At 39.2% G+C, this 20,406-nt stretch overlaps 1 protein-coding gene across 2 annotated transcripts; it reads left to right on the top strand.

Moving 5' to 3' along the window:
* Positions 1–284: 284 nt before the first annotated feature.
* Positions 285–20,329, top strand: inpp5b (inositol polyphosphate-5-phosphatase B). Of its 2 annotated transcripts, XM_026183626.1 has the most exons (23): positions 285–702; positions 2,425–2,504; positions 2,789–2,886; positions 3,021–3,050; positions 3,163–3,273; positions 4,258–4,401; positions 7,886–7,976; positions 8,502–8,672; positions 11,738–11,839; positions 12,131–12,245; positions 13,112–13,228; positions 15,004–15,191; positions 15,299–15,410; positions 15,497–15,606; positions 16,959–17,094; positions 17,208–17,318; positions 17,516–17,681; positions 17,942–18,177; positions 18,314–18,421; positions 18,696–18,780; positions 19,219–19,346; positions 19,440–19,551; positions 19,898–20,329. In XM_026183626.1, exons 1-23 carry the CDS (start codon positions 646–648, stop codon positions 20,005–20,007), a joined length of 2,718 nt encoding a protein of 905 aa, XP_026039411.1. In that variant the 5' UTR covers positions 285–645; the 3' UTR covers positions 20,008–20,329. The 2 variants fall into 2 exon arrangements, with proteins under 2 accessions (XP_026039411.1, XP_026039412.1); XM_026183627.1 differs by lacking the exons at positions 285–702; positions 2,425–2,504; positions 2,789–2,886; ... (1 more) ...; positions 3,163–3,273; positions 4,258–4,401 and adding an exon at positions 4,426–5,370.
* The last annotated feature ends 77 nt before the right edge of the window (positions 20,330–20,406 follow it).

Raw genomic sequence — 20,406 nt, 5'->3', positions numbered from 1 at the left:
AAGCACATACAGTACAGTTATCACAGTATATTATCATGTATTGTGATAGCAGCTTTTAAAAAAATAATTTTAAAAAATCAGCGTTACACACATCCTGAACAGTTTTTCAATTTCAACTCTCCAAGATCAATAGAAATCAAATAATATTAATGACAGTAATACAGTAGTCCATTTTGACAACGTAAGATGTAAATGCAATACAATATTTTTTGAAGAAAAAAAATACGCAATCGACCACTTCCGCTTGATTGACCGGGGTGTCATCAACACTTCCTCAAAAAGCTTTGATGCAACTTCTGAGGAGTGCGAGGTGTTGCAAGACATAACCGTCCTTGAGCTGGCGGCTTCGGGCCTTTGCAAACCAAACAGAGTGACGTCACACTGGGTGTACAACGCGATCCTGAATCAGTGCGTGGCAGACTGGGTCGGGCTGGGCCAGCAGCGAAGGAAGGTGGAAAAAGAAGAAAACTTCTGGGTCGAAAAGGAATGATGTGGGATTCCGCGGAGCTTCTGCGCTCCCTTTCATTGCGCTGCGCTTCCACTTCAGAGAGAAATAACTGAGCTGCTCGAGTTTCCACGGAGTGGGTTTTCGTTTGGAGTGCGTGGTGCCAAAGTTGTCGCCCAGCAAGCTTGAATGTCAACACTATGGATCAGTCCGTCGCAATTCAAGAAACTTTAGAAAGGGAAGAAAACTGCATCATGGTATCCTTCCCGACTCACACGCATTGGTTCTTGGTTGACCAGCGAATCAGACTATAGATTACATGCTTCCAAAAAACCGCGTTTGACTGGCGCAACAGCTTTTCTGTCTGCTGAGCTCGAAATGGGGCCTGTTGGGTTGTGCCACTTGGCTGTCATCTTTCTGACTAAAGAGTAGCTTTACTTAGGCTTCTATCCGGGCATTGCAGTTGAGTGCACATGGAGTTTATTGGTGCTTTTGTTTTTAGATTAAAAACTAGTCTAGTCAGCAGTTCCTTCAAATAGGTAACATGTACTCAATACTGTAGTGAGACACGTTGTCCACAAGGTGGCAGCTGTGTGCTTTGTCTTTGTTGTCAGTGCTGGTGATCCTATAACTTCACTGTCATTGTCTTAAAGTAAGATGTGCATAAAAATATGTTTTCAAAACAAGGTGCAGAGAGTAGTTACTGTTACTGTCATTCCTCTTTTAATAATATGGTAATAACATGAAGTGTTGCATAATACCATAAGGAGTTTGGGTAGAGATACTGAAGCCAAGTTAAGAAGAGGATTTGAGCTAGCAGCAGTATGGCTTCATGCCAAGGAAGTGCCCTGCAGACACGATTTTTGCTTTAAGAGTGCTGATAGAGAAGTACAGAGACGATCAGGAGGAGTTGTGCTGAGTCTTTGTGGGTCTAGAAAAATCATATGATACGGTACTAAGAGAGAAACTTTGGTGCTGTATGAGGAAGTCAGAAGTGGCAGAGAAGTATGTGAGGGTGATACAGGACATGTATGAGGACAGCAAGACAGAGGTGAGGTGTGCGGTAGGAGTAACAGATGGGTTCAAAGCGGGGGTAAGATTGCATCATGGATCGGCTCTCAGCCCCTTCTTGTTTGCAGTGGAAATAGACAAGTTAACAGTTACTGCAGACGTTGTGATCTGCAGTAAGAGTAAGGAGCAGGTGGAGGTATGCTTTTGGGAAAAGAGGAATAAAAGTTAGTAGAAGTGAGACCAAATACATTTGTGAGAATGAGAGAGGGCCAGGTCTAAGATGCAAGGTGTGAGGGAGTGAGGTAGTTTAAATACATAGGATAAACCATCCAAAGTGACATATGGTTTTGAGACAGTGGCACTGATAAAAAAATTTAAAAAAAAGTCAGGAGACAGAGCTGAGAGCTGGAAAGATTTTTGTTGCGAACGACCAGGACAGGATTAGAAATGAGTATATCAGAGGCACAGCTCAGTTTGACTGGTTTGGAGCAAAAGGGGAAAGGGTCTTGAAGATGGCGCTGCGAGGCTCCCTCCAGGTGAAGACCACAAGATTCATGGATGTTGTGAAGGAGGACATGCAGAGGGTTGGTGTGACAAAACAGGATGCTAGGAATAAGATGATATGGAGGCAGATGATCTGCTGTGGCAACCCCTAAAGGAGAAGGAGGAGGAGAAGAACGTGAATTGTTGCATGTAAACGGGGAGAGGAAATTTGATCTATAAATATGTTTATTAGCCTTATTTATATGCTGACATATAGATGTACTGGTTTATACTTTTGATATTACTCTGTGAAATTAAGAAATACTGTAAAAAGTGCAATAGTTACTTGTAAGGAATAGAAATCCAGTTTCACGTTCCCACTGTAGTAGACTTTGCTGAAAGGTATTTTTTTTTTCTGGCAGATAAATATGATATTAAACATCAAGTGTAAACAACATCTTTCTCCTTAACTAAAACGTAATCATGCTGTCCAATGCGATGTCCTCTTTGATGACACTACAGAGAGCAGACTGCTGAGGCTCGTGGAGTCTGCAAACGAGCATGCGTAAGTTTTAGTGGCTTGGTGGGGAAAAAATATCTCTGACATGAGTTCTTTGCAGTTTGTTTGAATTCAGTCTAAAAAGTGTTTTCTAAGAAGAGTGGGTGGCAGCAGTACCACCCACTGCTTAACACTGTACACTACAGAGTTACACTAACCTGCCTGACAAAGGTACCACAGTCATGGGATATTTTTTAGTGTGCATGTGTTAGCTCTAGTTAGGCAGAGAACTAACTGAAATACAGACTTCATTAAACAAATCTTAAAATTACAATGTAATGTTTTTACAGAATCTTCATTTATACCCATCGAAGAATGGCAATTACTGCTGACGATGTATTGCTGGAGGCCATAATACCCATCTCTGTCGACTTTGCAGTTGTCACAGGTGAATAGTGTTTAAATATTTTTTAGCTCATCTCAAATAAATATTCCCTTATGCTATTTCAACAGTGTACCTAATCAAAAATAATGTGACGGTAATTTCTCTGAAACATATTTCTCATACTACAATCTTTTTAGTTTCCTCACCAGAGGAACTTGTGGTTGTGGGTGAGTGTGCTAGTTTCCATTACAGCCCAATTAGAAATAAGCTGCATAACTGGTGCACCACACGATAATGAACATCTTGTTTTCGCCCCCTGCATTCTTCTTCTGATTTTAGGCGCTGATACCAGAGTTAGAATAAGCTACAAAGATGAAGAATTAGACCTCAAACTTCCTTTTGGCTCCAACTCGCGTCTCTTCCTCAGCGAAGTCAACAAGGCGTGGAGTGGTAGGTTAGCCCCTATATGATGTGTTTACATGACATCCAGCAAGAAACAAGAATAACCTTTGAAAGCTGTCGGTTCACTGGAATCAAGTATTAATTCGCAGTAGCACCAGCATCTTATTTGTTTAAGACAGGTCATTTGAATCTTAAGTGAAGAAGAGTGTGAAAAAGCACAAATATTTTGCTGTAGTAACCTATGTGAAACAATACATATTGAGTTAATAACCTAGAGGTTATATTATTCTGGAAAACCACATAATATATCTATTTGGAAAAAGACTCCTGGTTATTGCTGTTTTGGTGGTGACACTTCCCTGTGCGAGAATTGCTAGCAGGCAGAGAGGGAAGGGTGGAGTTTGGACAGTATACGCTGTTCTTACTTAATCTTTGTGCACATAGCTTTTAGCAATGGGACATGAAAATTAGACATGACAACAGTTAACAGGATAAGTTACTTCCTTTTTATTAGTTAATTTGCACCACAATTTTACAGCCTGCTTTCTGTTCATCTGAAAGTATCAGGCCGTTAAAGGTCAAAGATGGTGTGCTTTGTTATGGATGTGCCGCTTTTCCCACCAGTTCGCCATTTTCATGGTGGAAGTCCCAAATGAACACAAGCAAAGACTGATGTGTGTTTTTTGCGGTATTCCCAGTAGAGCCCCAAAGGCTTTTAATTTGCTGTGGGACACCAGTGATGGTAAGAACAAATGGCATGCCGGCTGTTGTTAAAAAGAAAAATTCTCACGGTGAGCCCATAGAGGTGAATTTAACCATGGAGGTTGACTTACAGGGTAATTTACTTTGAAAACAAGACAAGGAATTTTAGGTGGTAGCTTTAAAATGAAGTTGCAAAATGCAACTTTTCTCATTCTTAACACTTTTCGTGTTGCCTTAAAGTGCACACCAGGCTCTTGTCGAATTTCTCATTAAGGCAAGAATCGTTTACAGTTCTTTTATCATTCTTTTCCTCCCTGCTTTTTTTCACAGATGTTTGCAGGACTCCCACACAGATACCCAAGTTTGACTGGATTACCAAGTACCAAAAAGACACTAGAGGACAGGAAGTTGTCAAACAAGCCCTCGCACCCATCGGCACAACTCTCACTAAACTCAACCAGCATGGAAAAACAGGTTTTTCACCTTATTTTAATTTGTATGTGCCGTCTGCCAACGTCTCCCTATGCAATAAAATGAACTGCACTAGAATTGGTCCACCAGCATCTGTGCAGTGGATGTTGGGACGTGTTCTCCATTTTGTCTCTTCGTGTGTGCAGTTTTTGTGTGTCAGTATTGCACCATAAATTACATCCAATTTTGCAAATGCCACTTCCTCTGAATTCAACTGACTCCATCTGAACGTGAGTTGAAAGGAGTCGAAAGGACATCTTGACGTGACAAAGCATGAAAACCACAGGAATAACCTGTATTTTTAATTTGTCCTTTTTTCATTCAATGCACCACAGTAAACTAGAGAGCGAGAGCTCACAGGGCCAACAGGCCTAACAGAAAATGTAGTGCAGTTATTGTTAACTGCTATTAACAATGAAAGAAAAAACATAACAAATTGAGAAGCCATGTGAGATATCGGAGTGTTTTTGTGCATTGCTTTTAAACAGAAAAGCTTCCCAACTTGTGTACGTTCCTCATGCTGTGTGATTTTAAGCAGATTTTAATCAATCATTATGCTTGTGCATTCTGTTTTACTGGCATGCTACTGCTGACAAGTATGCAAAACATGGAATGACCTTATACAAATCACACAGCATGTGATAACGTGTAAAACTCTGCGTGCAACATCTTTTGTCAGTCAAGTGCCACACAAACACACTTACCTCCATAACAAATAAACAAAAATCATTTTTAAATATGTATCTCTCGTTATATGTTTAATTTTCCTAATCTGATGCAATGTTGTTGAGTCTTCCGATTTCAATCTGCATAGTCGATTAGGTTTGTTTCGGTGTCTTATCTCTGCAGCGGTGGGAGTGTAAACTCCTCCCACTACTATAGCGTTTGGATTGAGACTGAGTGGACATTGGTCTTCTGCACAGAATGCGTGGGAGCAATAAATGGAGATGTCTATGGAGATGAGAGACTTTGGTATGGAAAAAAAAAACTATTCCTGGTTTAATTTGTTGATTTTGAGGAGGTGAAAGAAACGCTGGGGTCCCTGCCATCCGGCCGGGATAAACTTGCTTCCTAGTTAATGCTAGCGTGCAGTTCTAGTTCTTCTGTCAAGAAATGCTAACTTTAGCCTCATTAGCTTAAGTGCTTATCGATGAAACTGGGTAATTTCACATCCATGTAGCAATGTGTTCGATACATTGTTTTTTCGCCGCGAATCATAGAATCATAGGCGCTCGGTTAAAGAGAACAGCAGCTAGCACTAGCACAGACTTCAGCACCGCGATATCATCGTCATTGTGTGGTTTTAAAAGAAGTGGAACACCTGTTAGGAAAAATGTTGCAACAACACGTTTTAGTGACACATTGTTGTGTCGTTCACCGAGAGGCTCTTTTTTTTTTGTCTTGAATTTTGAGCCATTTGCACTTGTTGTCAGGGTATTTCCACGTTCACCCATTCACTCCCGACTTATCCTCTTAGCCGATTTAGCTTGTTAGCTTCAATCAGTTGCCTGTAAACTTTGTTCCCACCGGCTCTCTCTGTTATTATAGGTCTCCGTTTACTGTCTGCTTCGCCTTCAAAAAGAAAAGTCTGCATGTCATCCAATTAAAATATATGACGCTCCAACCGTTTATTAAGCAGATGTAAATTTACAGTTAAGTATTAAAAGAAAAAAATAATTCATATGAGCAATCTGACGTGTTTCTGCTTGTGAAGCAGTGTAATGATGAACTTTGGCCGGTTGTATTTTGTAGAGATATTCCTGCGTTAATACGGAAGAGAGCCCTCATAGAAGAGTTTGCCACTTATGCTACGTGTAGCTGCACACTTATAGAGGCATCCTGTGACAAATGGAGTGAGCAAGAGGTCATACAGCTGGATTTCCGCTGTATGGATAAAGATACTAAAGCCTGTGCAGGATGTACCATATAATGTTTTAAACGCATAGCCTCATACTGGTTGTACTGTTTTTAACTGTAAATTGGTTTTTTTTTTCATCTAACAGATAAGCAGCTGTACTTTAAGCGAGAGAGAGAGAAAAACTTGTATGTCTTTAATAACGTGCATGCAACAGTATAAGACCACAAGGTTTTGCAGTCATTTCCTTGCTGATTTGAGAATGCAGAAATATGATAAGATCTCCAGTCAGTAGCATGTGTGCATTTAATGCCACGAGATTTGTTTCAAAAGTTGTCTGCACGGCAGCAGGTATTCAAAAGTGAAGTAGAATGGACATACACATCCACTGACTTTTATTTATTGATGCATTTTGTGTGACACTGGGTAAGTGCTGTTTGACAGCTGCGTGTGGGTTGTGTGTGCAATAAGAGCATCTTTTGTAGTGTTTTCAAGAGCAATTTCACAGTTTGCTGGAAGTTCTGTCAGTCAAATAAAGGGATTTTCTTGTTGACTGAAACAACAGAGCTGCTGTTTTTTAATTAAAATGTCAGAGTGTTAGTGTCAGGATTTTTAAATAGGGCTTAAAATGGCTTGAACTCTTAGCACCTTTTTTTTATGTTGACCTTTTCTTGGGGTTTGGTGCACATGTCACAACCTGTCTTATTGGTAATTAGAGTGACATTTCCTAAAACAACGATGCAGAAAAAGTGACATCAACTGCCTGCTGAGGTGAAAGTAACAGCAGACTTTGATGCTGCAGCTGTTCTGCCAAAAGACATGTCTAATAAAAAAGAAAATAATCTATAAAACCAGTTTTATTAGCACGTGTTTTTGCTTTACTTTATTAAAATTACTAGCTTATTATTGTTTGTGTTTCACTGGTTTATGCCTTGTCTGCTTTGTTGTCTTACTTCTTTAACCTTGTGTTTTACATAAATATGATTTCCTTTTTCTTTTTTTTCATGTCTCAAATGCTGCACATAGAAAAGAGTTACACACATATTGTAAAAACAGTAAGAGACCAGTTGGTTTTAAGTTTGTCATTTTAAAACAAATTTTGAGAAAAGAAATTCACTGTTGTGTTGTTGTTTTTTTTAATGTAGATTGTATCTACTCTTTTGGGTCATTGCTTTGTACTGTCTAATGTAGCTTATTATAACTTTGTAGAATTTAATTTCCTGCTCAGAGAACCTGGCTTTCCCTTTCACTGGAGCCAGCTGTCTTGCCTGCCAAGCTTCAGGAGACAGGGGCATGCTGTCTAATACTTCGCACTCAGCCATTAAATCCAGCTACTTGGAATGCAGAAACCGTATCCATCTGCAGGAGGAGGCCTCAGTCGATTGCCCCCAACAACTAAGCTCTGACTTGGCATTTTTATGACTTATATTTATTCACATTTAGCTTAATTTTATTCTTACATTTTGGTTGTTTAAAGGCTGAAATATGAGTTTATTAATATATTAATAAAATATCTTAACCGGCTAAATGAAAATAGTACTTTGTTTGTGGTTCACTGTGCAGGCAGTTATGATTGCATAGCTGTCCTGCAATCATGTAATTAACCATTCTGTTTTATCTTTTCCTAAACAGAGAAATCATCAGACAAAAAAGTAACTTCAGAAAAAGAGAAAGGTTCCAACGGTGGCACACAGAAGTCCAGAGCGTCTGCCAACCAAGATAGGTGAGGAGGCCTTGAGAATCTTTTCATAATTTTTCAAGGGTGGGGAAGTCTTGCATTATACCCACACTAATACAGTTATATTTTAATACAAAGACAAAGACGGTGTCTGTTTTCGGTCCTGCTTTGCTTTGAGTTAATGTCTATTCCCTGTGCTGGAGTTAAGTTTCAGGATGTTCCTGGAAGACTGTATGATATGGGCATATTACATTTTCTCCTCTCAACTTAGCTCATCCCATATTGACCACCTGGAAATAGAGATTGTTGTCTTTGTTGTGTTGAACTGCTGTACATTAAGACTGTAGCTCTCCAGTAAGTATGGCTTAATGCATTTAGGCTAAAGACTATGCTGACTGTTAATACACAGCTGGAGATGAGCATTTCTAGCATCTCCCTAATTGTTAAAACATTCCCCCCCACCACCACCCTCCACCGCAAAAAAAAAAAAAAAGAAAGAAAGAAAACAACCCTCTGTGACTCAGTTTTTCCATCTCAAATCACGCACGTTATTTCTTCTCTGGTGTGCAGCCTGGGCATCTCCACTCGAGAGGACCGGGATGACCTGGTGCGATCCTCCAGCCACACCCCATCAAACAAAGCTCACATACTAGCCATGCCGCAGTTTGGCCTGCGCGACAACCTTATCAAGTGTGAGCTGATGAAAAAAGAGGAACTGTACACTTTCTTGGAAAATCACAGGTATGTTGCTGTTTATTGTTTTTTGTGCCAGTGTGGCCCTGATTAAAAGTGTGTTTGGCTCATTGATAGAGGCACATAGATGTTGGTGATCTTAAAACTCCTGAATATTGCATAAGCATCATCAATATTTAAAAAAAAAAAAGGTAGCAAAAAATGCTTCCTTGATGATGATGGTAAGGCCTTGGTATTCTGGGTGGGGAAGTCTAATCTAAAGAGAAGTGATGTGATCTTTTCCTGTTTGTTCTTCTTGGTCTAAAGCAGTAAAAAAAAAGTCACTTTAAGCCGGACAACGTGTACATTATAGTAATTTGTTTTTAAGATCTACACTGTAAGCTTTAAAAGTTGGGGGAAAAAAACCACTCCCAAGTTTCCAACTTAGGTGAGTGCAGATATTTTTAAACTAGTTGTATTTCGATGTACTCTGGTGTTCAGTTTGAAAATCGAAAACAGGTTGTAAAATCTGTGGAAAAGATGGTTTATGCATGAAGACTCTGTGCCCGCAGTGTAACTGTTAACACAGTTTGGATGATAGAAGTGTTATGTAAAAAGCATGAGTCAACATCTGTGGGTTTGTCTTGCTGCGTGCTAAATTAAGCCGCACTGTCTCAGACGTTCTGAACACTCTGAAAATAGCTGTAACCATAATGGAAGGAATCTTGAATATGATAAACATGAGTGAGTTAGATCCAAAAGGGAAATATTTGTTTCCCATACATACATGTAAAAGGGTATGCTAAATATGTAATGTTGGACATATTTAAAAAGCCGTATATGATTAACAAGAAGTAAGCTAGTGTTGTGCCTTTAGTCAAAAACGGCCGACATTTAGTATCGTGCTTGCACACATGCATTTGTCTGCTTTTGTCTCGTTTTATACTGTATAGTTGGGACACGCTGGGGGGAAAAATCCATGCTATGAATATGAATATTATGAATAAAAGCTTTAGAAAAGCAGCAGTCCCAAGCTCCCTTTGTGTAAATATAGTTTCAGCTTTTCTCTGGTTAGCTGAGGCTCGGGCTGTGAAAGCAGAAAGTGTTTTAAGGTTCAGTGGCAGTCAGCACAAAATAAAAAGCCCCATGCTGCTCCTGTGAAAGAGCATTTGGAAAACAGCAGCCGCCTGAAGGTCAGAGACGCGGCACATTGAATGGAAGGAAGTTGCCTTTTTTTGAGCTGGACCTGTAGAATAAACCTCAGTGGGGATGTAAATGGCAAGGGCTCGACCCTCTCACGATTTCTCACGGCATGTTGCCTTCAGTATTCCGTTTAAATTGCAGTGAGGCTGCTCAGTGATCACAAGACATTTATGTGTTTGTCTTTGTACATTTTATGCAATAATATTGATTATTTAAATACAGGAAATGAGGATTTCTCTTTTGCATTTTTTTTTTATTCTTTCTGTTTCAACACTGTTTTGATTTCAGTACATTTTCTTTGTTTTCAATTTCGTTTTTCCCTACAGCTCTGCCCTCCACATTGGCTGATAGCTTAGCAAGTGATGGCCAAGAGTCAGAAAGTGGTGCAGCTCTATTTATGTTAATGGTTTTGTTTATGTGCATATTCTTTATAAAGTATTTACAGTTGTTTTTTTAAGATTAAAAACTAGGTCATTGATTAGTTTGTGTTCTTATTTTAAGATGGTGCTACTATCTGCTAACACCTTTGACGAAGACCGACTGATAAATCTGCAGTTACCAGCCTGTAGCTATAAAATAAAGCAAAACCATGACACTAAGTCCCCTTTTCCATGACTACATTAGTACTTACTCTGATTGACTCGCGACGTTTTTCAGGGTTTTCCATTAGGTCATAGTACCAAGTACTAAAATGGGACCTGCTCGGCCAGGGCTCCAAGCAATCCGAGCAGGTACTAAAATGGGACTTCGTCAGACTGCTTGCCACTGATTAGCTGATCAGTGTCATCATTTGATGAGTTATGAGAGCATCTCGTTCACAAACATTCAAACCGCCATTTAAAGAAGAAGAAAAAGAAAGAAATTGCTACAAAAACAACACGTTGGTTCCCGAGTCTGAGGAAAAGCCACAGACTGAGCAGCAGGTATATTCTTGCCGTTTGTGTCACATACCAATTACATCAAGGGACGCTCGGACGCGTTGTTGTAACAACAGCCGAGCACATTAGGTTGGACTCCATTGTAATGGAAAACCAGTTGATTCGAGTCTAGTCTTGGCAAGTTGCGCCGAGTAGGTCCTAATGGAAAAGGAGCTTAATTGGAGATATCTGTACATGTTGTGATGAAAACAAACAAAGAAAGTTGTTTGTTGTTGTTGTTGTTGTTGTTGTTGTTTTTTTTGACAATTTCTTTGTCCACATGATTGCAGTCTTCTTGCATCAATGATGCAGTCAAACAGAAACATACTATTATTTAGCCGCACTTATCTAGTTAACTGGCTAATATGGCATCGCAGCTCCACAGCTGCACCCACTAGTCATCTGTATATGTTGTGTTACAAATTGTTGTAACACACTATTTTAACAGTGTTGATTATTTCACAACCTCTAATGTCTGATACAAGTAGAAACTTGACACTACTTTCTGCCTGTTTGCCGTCATTCAGAAAGTTGCTGACCATTGGTTATCCAAGCTCATGACACCTGCCCACCCAGGATACTGTGTGTCCAGACAGAAACTAAAGAAGTCAAAAGCAACCTAGAAAACTTGACAAAGGAGTTTGAGAGAAATCCTGATCAGTGACAAAAAGGTTGAGGATTGGTGGAGGATTACATGTAGGACTCTTCCAGTATTTGTTGGTTTACCTTTGAAAGCAATTGCTTTCGTTTCAGGTTTTTTTTCTCCTATTCATTTTAATAAATGTTACTTCTGCAAAAGTGCAGTTGTGCTCTTAAACATACAAAAAAAAGAATTAAAATATCTAGAAATGAGTCACTGCTACAATAAAGCAGCAGGGCATAAGCTTGATATAGACTGACATTATTGTTTCACCATTTAACCACTGAGGGGGGGAGGGGCAAAGGAGGAGCCCGTCAAAGCTATAATTTTATTCCTTTGTTTTGTGCTCACTTTTCATCATTCTTTTGTTTCAGCTTTTTTCTTGGCACATACAATGTGAACGGACAGGCACCAAAGGAAAGCCTCCGTCCTTGGCTGAGTTGCACTCCCGAGCCCCCTGACATGTACTGCGTGGGGTAAGTCATATTCTCCTGCTGAACAATAGCTGTGCACTGCTCCGCTTAATCCTATTACAAAGACAGACATTTACTCCTCAAACCTCTGACAGATGCATGCAGCCGTTGAGCCAGTTTTAAGTGCTGAAGACGCCTGCCCACTGATTTTTGCACTGTGTATCCACTAATCCGGCCTGTTTCAGTTTACCGCTTTGGTGTTAAGGAGCCAAAAAGTTTAGTCAGTACCATAGCACTTGTGGATGAAGTGGAAATCAAACCCTTAAAGTTTCACCATTTGCCCTTTTTTTGCAGTTTTCAGGAGCTTGACCTCAGTAAAGAGGCTTTCTTCTTCAATGACACCCCCAAGGAACAGGAGTGGACAAAAGCTGTGTCTGAGGCATTGCATCCAGATGCCAAGTATGCCTTAGTAAGGATTTTTTTTTTCCTCCCTCACATCTTGCAGTTCATTGCTATTAGTTGATATTTGAGAAGACTTGCGAATGTCACGATTCACACCACTGATCTTCATTTTAGAGGGCATGTTTGGTTTTCTTCTACATGGGCAACAGTCACACTTTAAAATAGTTTCCTGAAACTGATACAATGCATGCGTTACAGTTTCAAGAACTTCTAGCACCACCTTTCTGTGGTAATAATAATTATCATACAATCTTATTACATCGATTATTACTGTTTATTTCTAATAGGAGTTATTATATCCCTGTTGCTTTCATAAGCTTAGTCAGACCTTAGGTTTTAGGTTACTTTTTTGATCTGCCTCTTTTTCTTGTCTTTTGTCTTCACTTTTGTGTTCTTCCTCATTCTTAGAGTACCGACCAGCACATTAGCTTCCTCTTTTTATAGCTCTGGTTGTTGTTTTTTTGTTTTTTTTTATTCAAATCGCCTTAAACGCCACATGATATATGCCAGGTCACCATCCTGTCAGTTTGTTGGATTTTTTTTTTCTGCATCCACTGCGAGTTCTCTGACTAAAGCACACTTGGCTGCTCTGTTTCTGACACTTTAACTCTTACATAAGTTAAAGCTATTATGAAGTACTTTGCACTCCTCATACCCAACTGTGTCTTATTCTGAGATGTGATTCTCCGCTTCCGTTTTACTGTTCCTAGTAGTTGACGCTGACAAAGTGCTGATATAAGCAACAGAAACTGCACTAAAGCATCTCTGATCATGTCTTGTGGCTACACAATCTCTTGAGTTCCAGTGCAACATCAAAAATGTTTTCATTTAACCACAAGAAATCATTTGTATACTGTTGGTCTGTTTCTGCAGGTGAAGTTGGCGCGCCTGGTGGGCATTATGTTGATCTTCTTTGTGAAGAAGGAGCATGCAGAATTCATCTCAGACGTGGAGGCTGAGACTGTAGGCACTGGCATCATGGGGAGGATGGTAAGGACAGTATTTCAAACTCTCTTTGTGCACAAGTCATCATATAGGTTTCTGGTATTGTGCAAAGTCATTAAGTTGATGTCTGTGGTGTCTGACCACGGGATTTGGTTGCGTGACGGTTAACACTGTTGCCTCAGAGTAAGAAGTTGCTTTGTTCAAATCCAGCATCTGGCCAAGACCTTTCTGTGTGGTGTATGCATGTGCTCCCCATGCATGTGTGGGTTCTCTCCAGGGTACTCACACAGTCAAAAGCAATGCATTTAGTCAGGGTTAGGTTAATTGATGATTCCATATTGCCTATGGGTTTATAATCAGGGGTGCACATAAGTGGTCCGTAGGTGCGCATTCGCTGTCAAAATAAAAGACGCACACCAGATAAGAAGTTGCAACGCGCGTTTGCGTACATATAAAAGGCACTGTTTTTGTCCGCTAGAGTGGCATTTTCAGGGCATATTCTGCACCACATCTCTGTGTGTTCATCATTTGTTTGAAGCCAGCTCACAAATGTCCTCCTCCAGAAAATCTTATGTACGCAAACGCAAGTTGCAACTTATTATCTGGCCACTGACCACTTATGTGCACCCCTGTTTATAATGGACCTGTCCAGGGTGTACCCCACCTCTTACCTCATGGTAGCAGTAATAGGCTCCAGCCCCACCATGACCCTGAATCTGAGAAATGATTGGATGGAATTGGAAATAATTTTTTAGAAATAAACCATACAGAGTCAGGAGCTTTAGGTCAGGGGTTCTCAACATTTTGTGGGCTAAGGACCTGGCACAGGGAAAACATTCTTTAAGGATCCCAAAAAATCCTATATTTTGTTGGGTTGAGCTTACTGTCAGGTGACCATGTTGTAGGCTTATCAGCCAAGGTATGCAAGCAGCAGGAAAAATTAATTTTACCCTAATATTATTGAGGGATTTCCCCCACACAGATCAGTTGACATATTCCACAATTATATTAGCATTTATATTCAGCTAGAAATGATGTAGGAACTAGTACAGGCTGGTTTTACTGCATAAATTGGCAAATATTCTGCAGTGCTTGGGTGTGGGTCCTTGTACACATTCTGCCTTTCTGTTTTAGATTATGTCAATAGCATTGTTTTAGTTTCACATTGAAATGATTTTCCTCATATACATATAAACAGGAAGTGTTGAGTATTAGCATTTACATGAAAATTGAAAGGATGAAAGAAAACAAAAATTGGGCTTATGCTATGATGTCTGTCAACTGCCATACAATTTTTATTTTTATTTTTTTATAACTGCCTCATGTATTGCCATTTACCAAGATGGCAATGCATGAGGCAGTTTTTAAGCACAAACAATCTCCTGTGATGATGAAAAGGCATCTCTACTTCCTGTGAACTATTCACTTCAGTGCTTATTCATCCATGAAGCTCTTCCTACAGTAGCTTCAACTTTATTTCTCATACACTGGTGCAGGAAAGGTTATTCTTAACTCATGCGACCGTGCTTACTTAGCAGTCCCTGCAGAGTAGAGCAGATGGCTGGCTAGGGACCAGTGGGAGGGGGGTAGAGCTATGTAAGGTCACTCCATCCTTTCCTGCAGTAATGGGACACTAGTTTATGAATTGCAGCAAGAAATATCCAAAACATGCCAAGCATGAAATTGTTTGCATAATATTGACTTATTGTTTAGCAGATGAGTAAAATCATAGTAAATAAAAACATTTAGTTATTTTATTTTAGTGTTTGCGGAGGCGTTTCAGTGTTTTCTGTCCATTCTAATCAATTACTGATTCACAGGGAAACAAGGGAGCTGTGGCAATCCGTTTTCGCTTCCACAACTCTGATATCTGCGTGGTCAATTCCCACCTTGCTGCTCATGTTGAGGAATATGAGAGACGTAATCAGGACTATAAGGATATTTGCAGTCGTCTTCAGTTTCGCCAACCTGACCTCACCCAGGCGCCACTCACTATCATGAAGCACGAGTAAGTAGCTGTCATTTTAAAATTTACATTGTGAATGAAATAAATAAATACAAGTTTCTCGTATTTATGACTATTTCATTAGAATTTGTGTTCTGTTTCTGAATTAGTGTTATTTTATGGATCGGGGACCTCAACTACAGAATTAGTGAGCTTGACGTTGACAACGTGAAGGGTCTCATCAGCAAGAAGGACTTTGAAACTCTGCACAGTTTCGATCAGGTAATATTAATTATGGTTTCCTGATGTGTTTTGTATTCAAACGTGTTTGTGAGCAGTGATATTTACCTATTGCGTGTGGTCATCAGCTCAAGAGGCAGATCGACGAGGAGGCTGTGTTTGTGGGATTTGAGGAGGGGGAGATTGATTTCCAGCCCACCTACAAATATGACACTGGCTCTGACAGTTGGGATACAAGGTAATCTTCTCACATGGAGGCATTGTAAGTCATTCCATGTCAGTGTTCGTAGCAAAAGGTAAACTGATAACAGAAAGAAGTAGCAGACATACTATCATTGTAGTTCGAACACTATAGCTGCTTGTGTTATCATCACATTTTTTGTGACACACCAGTGATTCAGATCAGCCCACATTTCTTTTCCTTCTCTGTTGAGACATTTCTGTCTCATCAATTGTTAAATGGTTGGAGCTTCCTGCTCTGCAAACAATTATCCCTCTATTCAGAGCTGCTTAACTCTGGTTTTTGTCTATAGTATTTACTGAAGGATAGCCTCAAGAGAATACCATAGTAGCATTATAATAGAAATGTCAGGCTTGAGGTTGATGACTGCAGCATTGCAAAGACAATGCAGAGTGATTTTTGACCGTTAAGACTGTTTAGAAAGCTCTGCTGTGTTTAAAGTTTTTTTCCATTTTGTTTTTTGATAAAATGTTTGTTGAATACACTCACAGCTACTTTATTAGGTACACATTAGTAGTGTCATCCATTAATTGTTTCAACAAGGTGATGGAAAAATTCCTCACAGATTTTTATGCATTGACATGATAGCTTCACATAACTGCTGCAGATTTGTAGGCTGCAAATCAGTGATGCAAATTAGTTCCACCACATCGCAAGGGTGCTTTATTGGATTGAGATCTGGTGACTGTAGAGGCCATTTGAATGCAGTGACATGCTGTTATTCCTTGTTACACACACTATTCTGCTGGAAGCAGCCATAGGAGGATAGGTAGACTGTGGTCATAAAGGGATGGACAGTGTTAGTAATTATACTCAGGTAGGTTGTGAGGTTTAAACTATGCTCCCAATTCTGGAATATTCCAAATAAACCTTCTGGCACCAGTGACCATGCTGTTCTGACCTTTTTTCTCCCATACTCTGATGCTTGTTATAAGCTTGTAAATGCCTAAATGTATTGAGCTGCTGTCACATAATTGGCTGAATGGATATTTTCATTAACAAGCAGTTGAATATGTATACCTAATAAAGTGGCCAGCGAGTGTGTGTACAAGAGCTACATTGCCTAAGAATTGACTTGAGCAATGTAAGGAAAAAAACTACATCTCATTTGCATCAGTGTCCTTTATAAATTGGTTTAGCCATCCGATGTGGCCCTGAACTGTGAGCTTTGTTGTGTAATATTCAGTACTCTTGCAACACCTCACAAGAGAATCTCCCTGCAGGGATTGTGTCATTAATTTTGATAATGGATAAATGGAGTCAGAGATAATTCCTGCCTTCATTGTTTTATTGCTTTGTAATAAAATAGACACTTGGGAACTAATGTTTGCCATTTATTTTGAACTTAGTGAAAAATGTCGTGTCCCTGCGTGGTGCGATCGTATCCTGTGGAAAGGAAAGAACATAAAGCAACAGCATTACCAGAGTCACATGACTCTGAAGACCAGTGACCACAAACCTGTCAGCTCCCTGCTCATCATTGAGGTAAATGATTTAGCTGAAGAGCTTTTTTTTATTTATTTATTTATTCTGTGGCTTTTTTTAAGTACACATTATTTCTTTGCTTTTACTTAATCCTGTTTTTCTTCATCCTGCAGATCAAGAGGATAAATAGTGAGGATTATAAGAAGACCTTTGAAGAAATTGTTCGTGATATTGACAAAATGGAGAATGAATGCATTCCATCTGTAACCTTGTCCAAGCGAGAGGTAAAGCTTCACCTTACGATTCTCCCTGGCATTAAATTAAAATACATAATAATAAAAAAAATAATGAAAGAGTGCATTATGCAGACATTCAAAGGATACAATAGCTTCACATGATCTGAAGGAAAAAACTTTTTTTTTTTTTAATCTTTGCTCATAAATCTGCTTTCCCCCCCTTTTTTTCTGTTTTTTTTTCTCAGTTCCACTTCAAGGACGTGAAGTTCATGCAGCACCAGGCAGAGACGTTGAGCCTCTTGAATGACGGGCAGGTCCCATGTCAGTTTGAGTTTATTCCAAAGCCGAATGAGTTCACATACAGCAAGCCCTGGCTCACAGCCAACCCCCCCAAAGGCTTTATTGCTCAGGGTGAGTAACACGTCATCGTTGTGTAAAAACCAACAAATTAAATTTTAATAAAACATTAATCCATTAGCCTGGTCATATAGAAAGAGACTGACTTGGATTTAAGTGGCAGACTCCTTTGAACTGACAGATTATGCTTATTATAGTGTCTTTGAAATCCTCAAAGAGTACTACGTCATAATTGCTTGTTATGACCACAGTATAACATAACAACTGACTGGAGCAGCCTTCTCTTTAATTTGCGCTTCTCTCTAAATATCTAGGTGGTTCTGTGGATATTGACCTTGAGGTTTTCGTAAATCGCACAACAGCACCTGAGCTTAACTCTGGCAAGCAGGAGATTGAAGACATCCTGGTGCTCCATCTAGAGCGGGGCAAGGACTATTTTATCTCTGTGACAGGAAACTACCTGCCAAGCTGTTATGGCACTTCTATCCATGCACTATGTCAGCTGAGGGAGCCCATTCAAGACATTCCACAAGAGACCCTCCTTCAACTGGTTAGTGCTCACTTGAAATACCTCTATTGTATTCATTGTTGCCTCAGGGGCTTCATTATAGTAGTTTTGAGGATTGGAGACTAATTAAGCTGTAACTAAACTGCCTTTCATTCTGTTTTTTCCTTCCCAATATCAGGCAGAGTTGCCTATAAAGGAGAACGCAGCAAACACTGAAAAGCCTCTTGACATTCCTAAAGAACTTTGGATGATGGTGGATCACTTATTCCGCAATGCAGTCAAACAGGTCAGAAAATTGATGGTGATGTAACAGTGTTGTAATAAAATCAAACAATACTATGCTCCTACTTTGTTTTATAGTGTCCACTTCATGTGAATTGCACTACACTTGGCTTCCTGCCAGCTTTTTGTGATTAAGGATAAATAGACTGAATGAAGATCCTTGCAATGAATTTATTCTGCTGCATTAGCCACTGCGCTTCAAATAATTTCTTTAGCTGAAGGGAATCTGTGGTGTATAATGAGAGAACGAGTCTGAATGTATTGTCCTCTATTTGCAGGAAGACATATTTCAGCAACCTGGACTCCGGATTGAATTTGCTGAAATAAGGGATTGCCTTGACACGGGGATGCCAGAGTCCCTCCGTATCCTTTCAAAACTATAATAAAATTAGCAGAAAAATATTGTTTGTCCTTGTAGAATATTTGAAGAAGTCACAGAGCACATTCAGTACATATGTTTTATTTTATCTTAAGAGCATTAAATCTATATTGGATGGGTTTTAGCAGCCCTGTAATAATCAACATTCAGGATTTAAATGCAAATAAATTGGCTCTGAAAGTTGGGACCTTAGATGACCATAGCTAATTACAGAAAGTAATAAGCTTGATTTTTCGAATACTCTGTATTGCTGTTTAATCCATGTAATTGCAAACGTGTTGTTTTGAATGTTGCTTAGAATGTAATACTGTTTGTTTTGGGAGGGGGGGGTTAAGTATAATTTATGTTGTACTTTTATGTGATATGTAATTTTTTTTTTTCTTAAAATTTGCTACCTTGACCCTGCTACTCTTGACCTGCAGCGGGTAGTAATCACTCAGTAGCAGAGGCCTTGCTTCTGTTCCTAGATGCCCTCCCAGAGCCTGTGGTTCCCTACTCATTTTACCAACGCTGCCTTGAATGCTGCACCAGTGCCAACCAGTGTGAGCAAGTAAGGAAAAAAAAAAAGAACAGAGTTAGTCACCCATTTCTACTAATCCTACATTAAATTGTAAAAGTTAAAAGTATTGTATTTTTTGTCTAGGTTATTTCCATGCTACCTCAGTGCCATAAAAACGTGTTCAACTATTTAGCTGCCTTTCTCCGTGAGCTTTTGAAGAATTCAGCTATCAATCGATTAGATGTCAGCATCCTGGGTAAGAACATGAAGCAAGCAGTTCCTTTGATTTATAAATGTGTTATTACTACTTTGTGCTTTAGGCAACATTTTACTTTGTGACTTTTTTATTGCTCAGTGTAAAGCTGGGGACTTGTGTAAAGATGTCCTTTGTGCTAATCTGTTCCACCAAATAAAGGTTGATTGTGAACTAAAGTATAGCAGGAAAATGAACTTCAGTTAAAAGAAATGTATCTATTTAAAACATTTTGTGTCATTTGCTGTGTTACATTCCTTGAAATGTCAAAATTATTACAGACACTATGTTTTTATGAATGATTTTTCTATACTGTGTAATATGAACAATATATTTTCTTTATGTGTAGCCACCATTTTTGCCTCCTTGCTTCTGAAGTCACCTGCAAAGCAGGATCTTGCTGAGAAGAGGAAGACTCAGGAGTTCTTTCAGCACTTCCTGACCCAAAGCTCCTCCTAGATGGAGGGCTTGTCCCCCTTGCTGAAGCTGAACACTAAAAACTGTAAACGTCCAGTATTTGAAATAACTGTAATGATTTGATATCCTCTTTGTATAACTATGTAGAGTTATTACTGTCAGTGATGTTTCTTATTTCTAATCACTTTATTTCAAAACCAAGTTTGTGATCAGTTGATGCAGAATTTATTGTATATCATTGAGCATATGTAGAAGCCTAACAAATTTTAATGTATGTATATTTTATTTAAAAAGAACAATTTGTATTTTCATGTCTCTGATCTAAAAAGTGTATTGTTTTTATATATAAAATGTCTGCAAACACGTTGTGTGTTGGTAGTAATTTTTTTCTAATGAAAATTGTATTATTTGCTAAAATAAATCAACACTAAATATAAAAGC

Source organism: Astatotilapia calliptera, chromosome 11, assembly GCF_900246225.1.
Source record: "Astatotilapia calliptera chromosome 11, fAstCal1.2, whole genome shotgun sequence".
Taxonomy (NCBI): Eukaryota; Metazoa; Chordata; class Actinopteri; order Cichliformes; family Cichlidae; genus Astatotilapia; species Astatotilapia calliptera.
This window is presented reverse-complemented; position numbering and strand designations above follow the sequence as displayed.

What these genes read in the sequence shown, in the direction of transcription:
- inpp5b (XM_026183626.1), top strand. Translation starts at nt 646, where the DNA reads ATGGATCAGTCCGTCGCAATTCAAGAAACTTTAGAAAGGGAAGAAAAC. An exon ending in ACTTTCTTGGAAAATCACAG is followed by an intron (nt 8,673 to 11,737) that starts GTATGTTGCTGT and finishes CTTTTGTTTCAG; the next exon opens with CTTTTTTCTTGGCACATACA. An exon ending in GCTCCCTGCTCATCATTGAG is followed by an intron (nt 17,095 to 17,207) that starts GTAAATGATTTA and finishes TTCATCCTGCAG; the next exon opens with ATCAAGAGGATAAATAGTGA.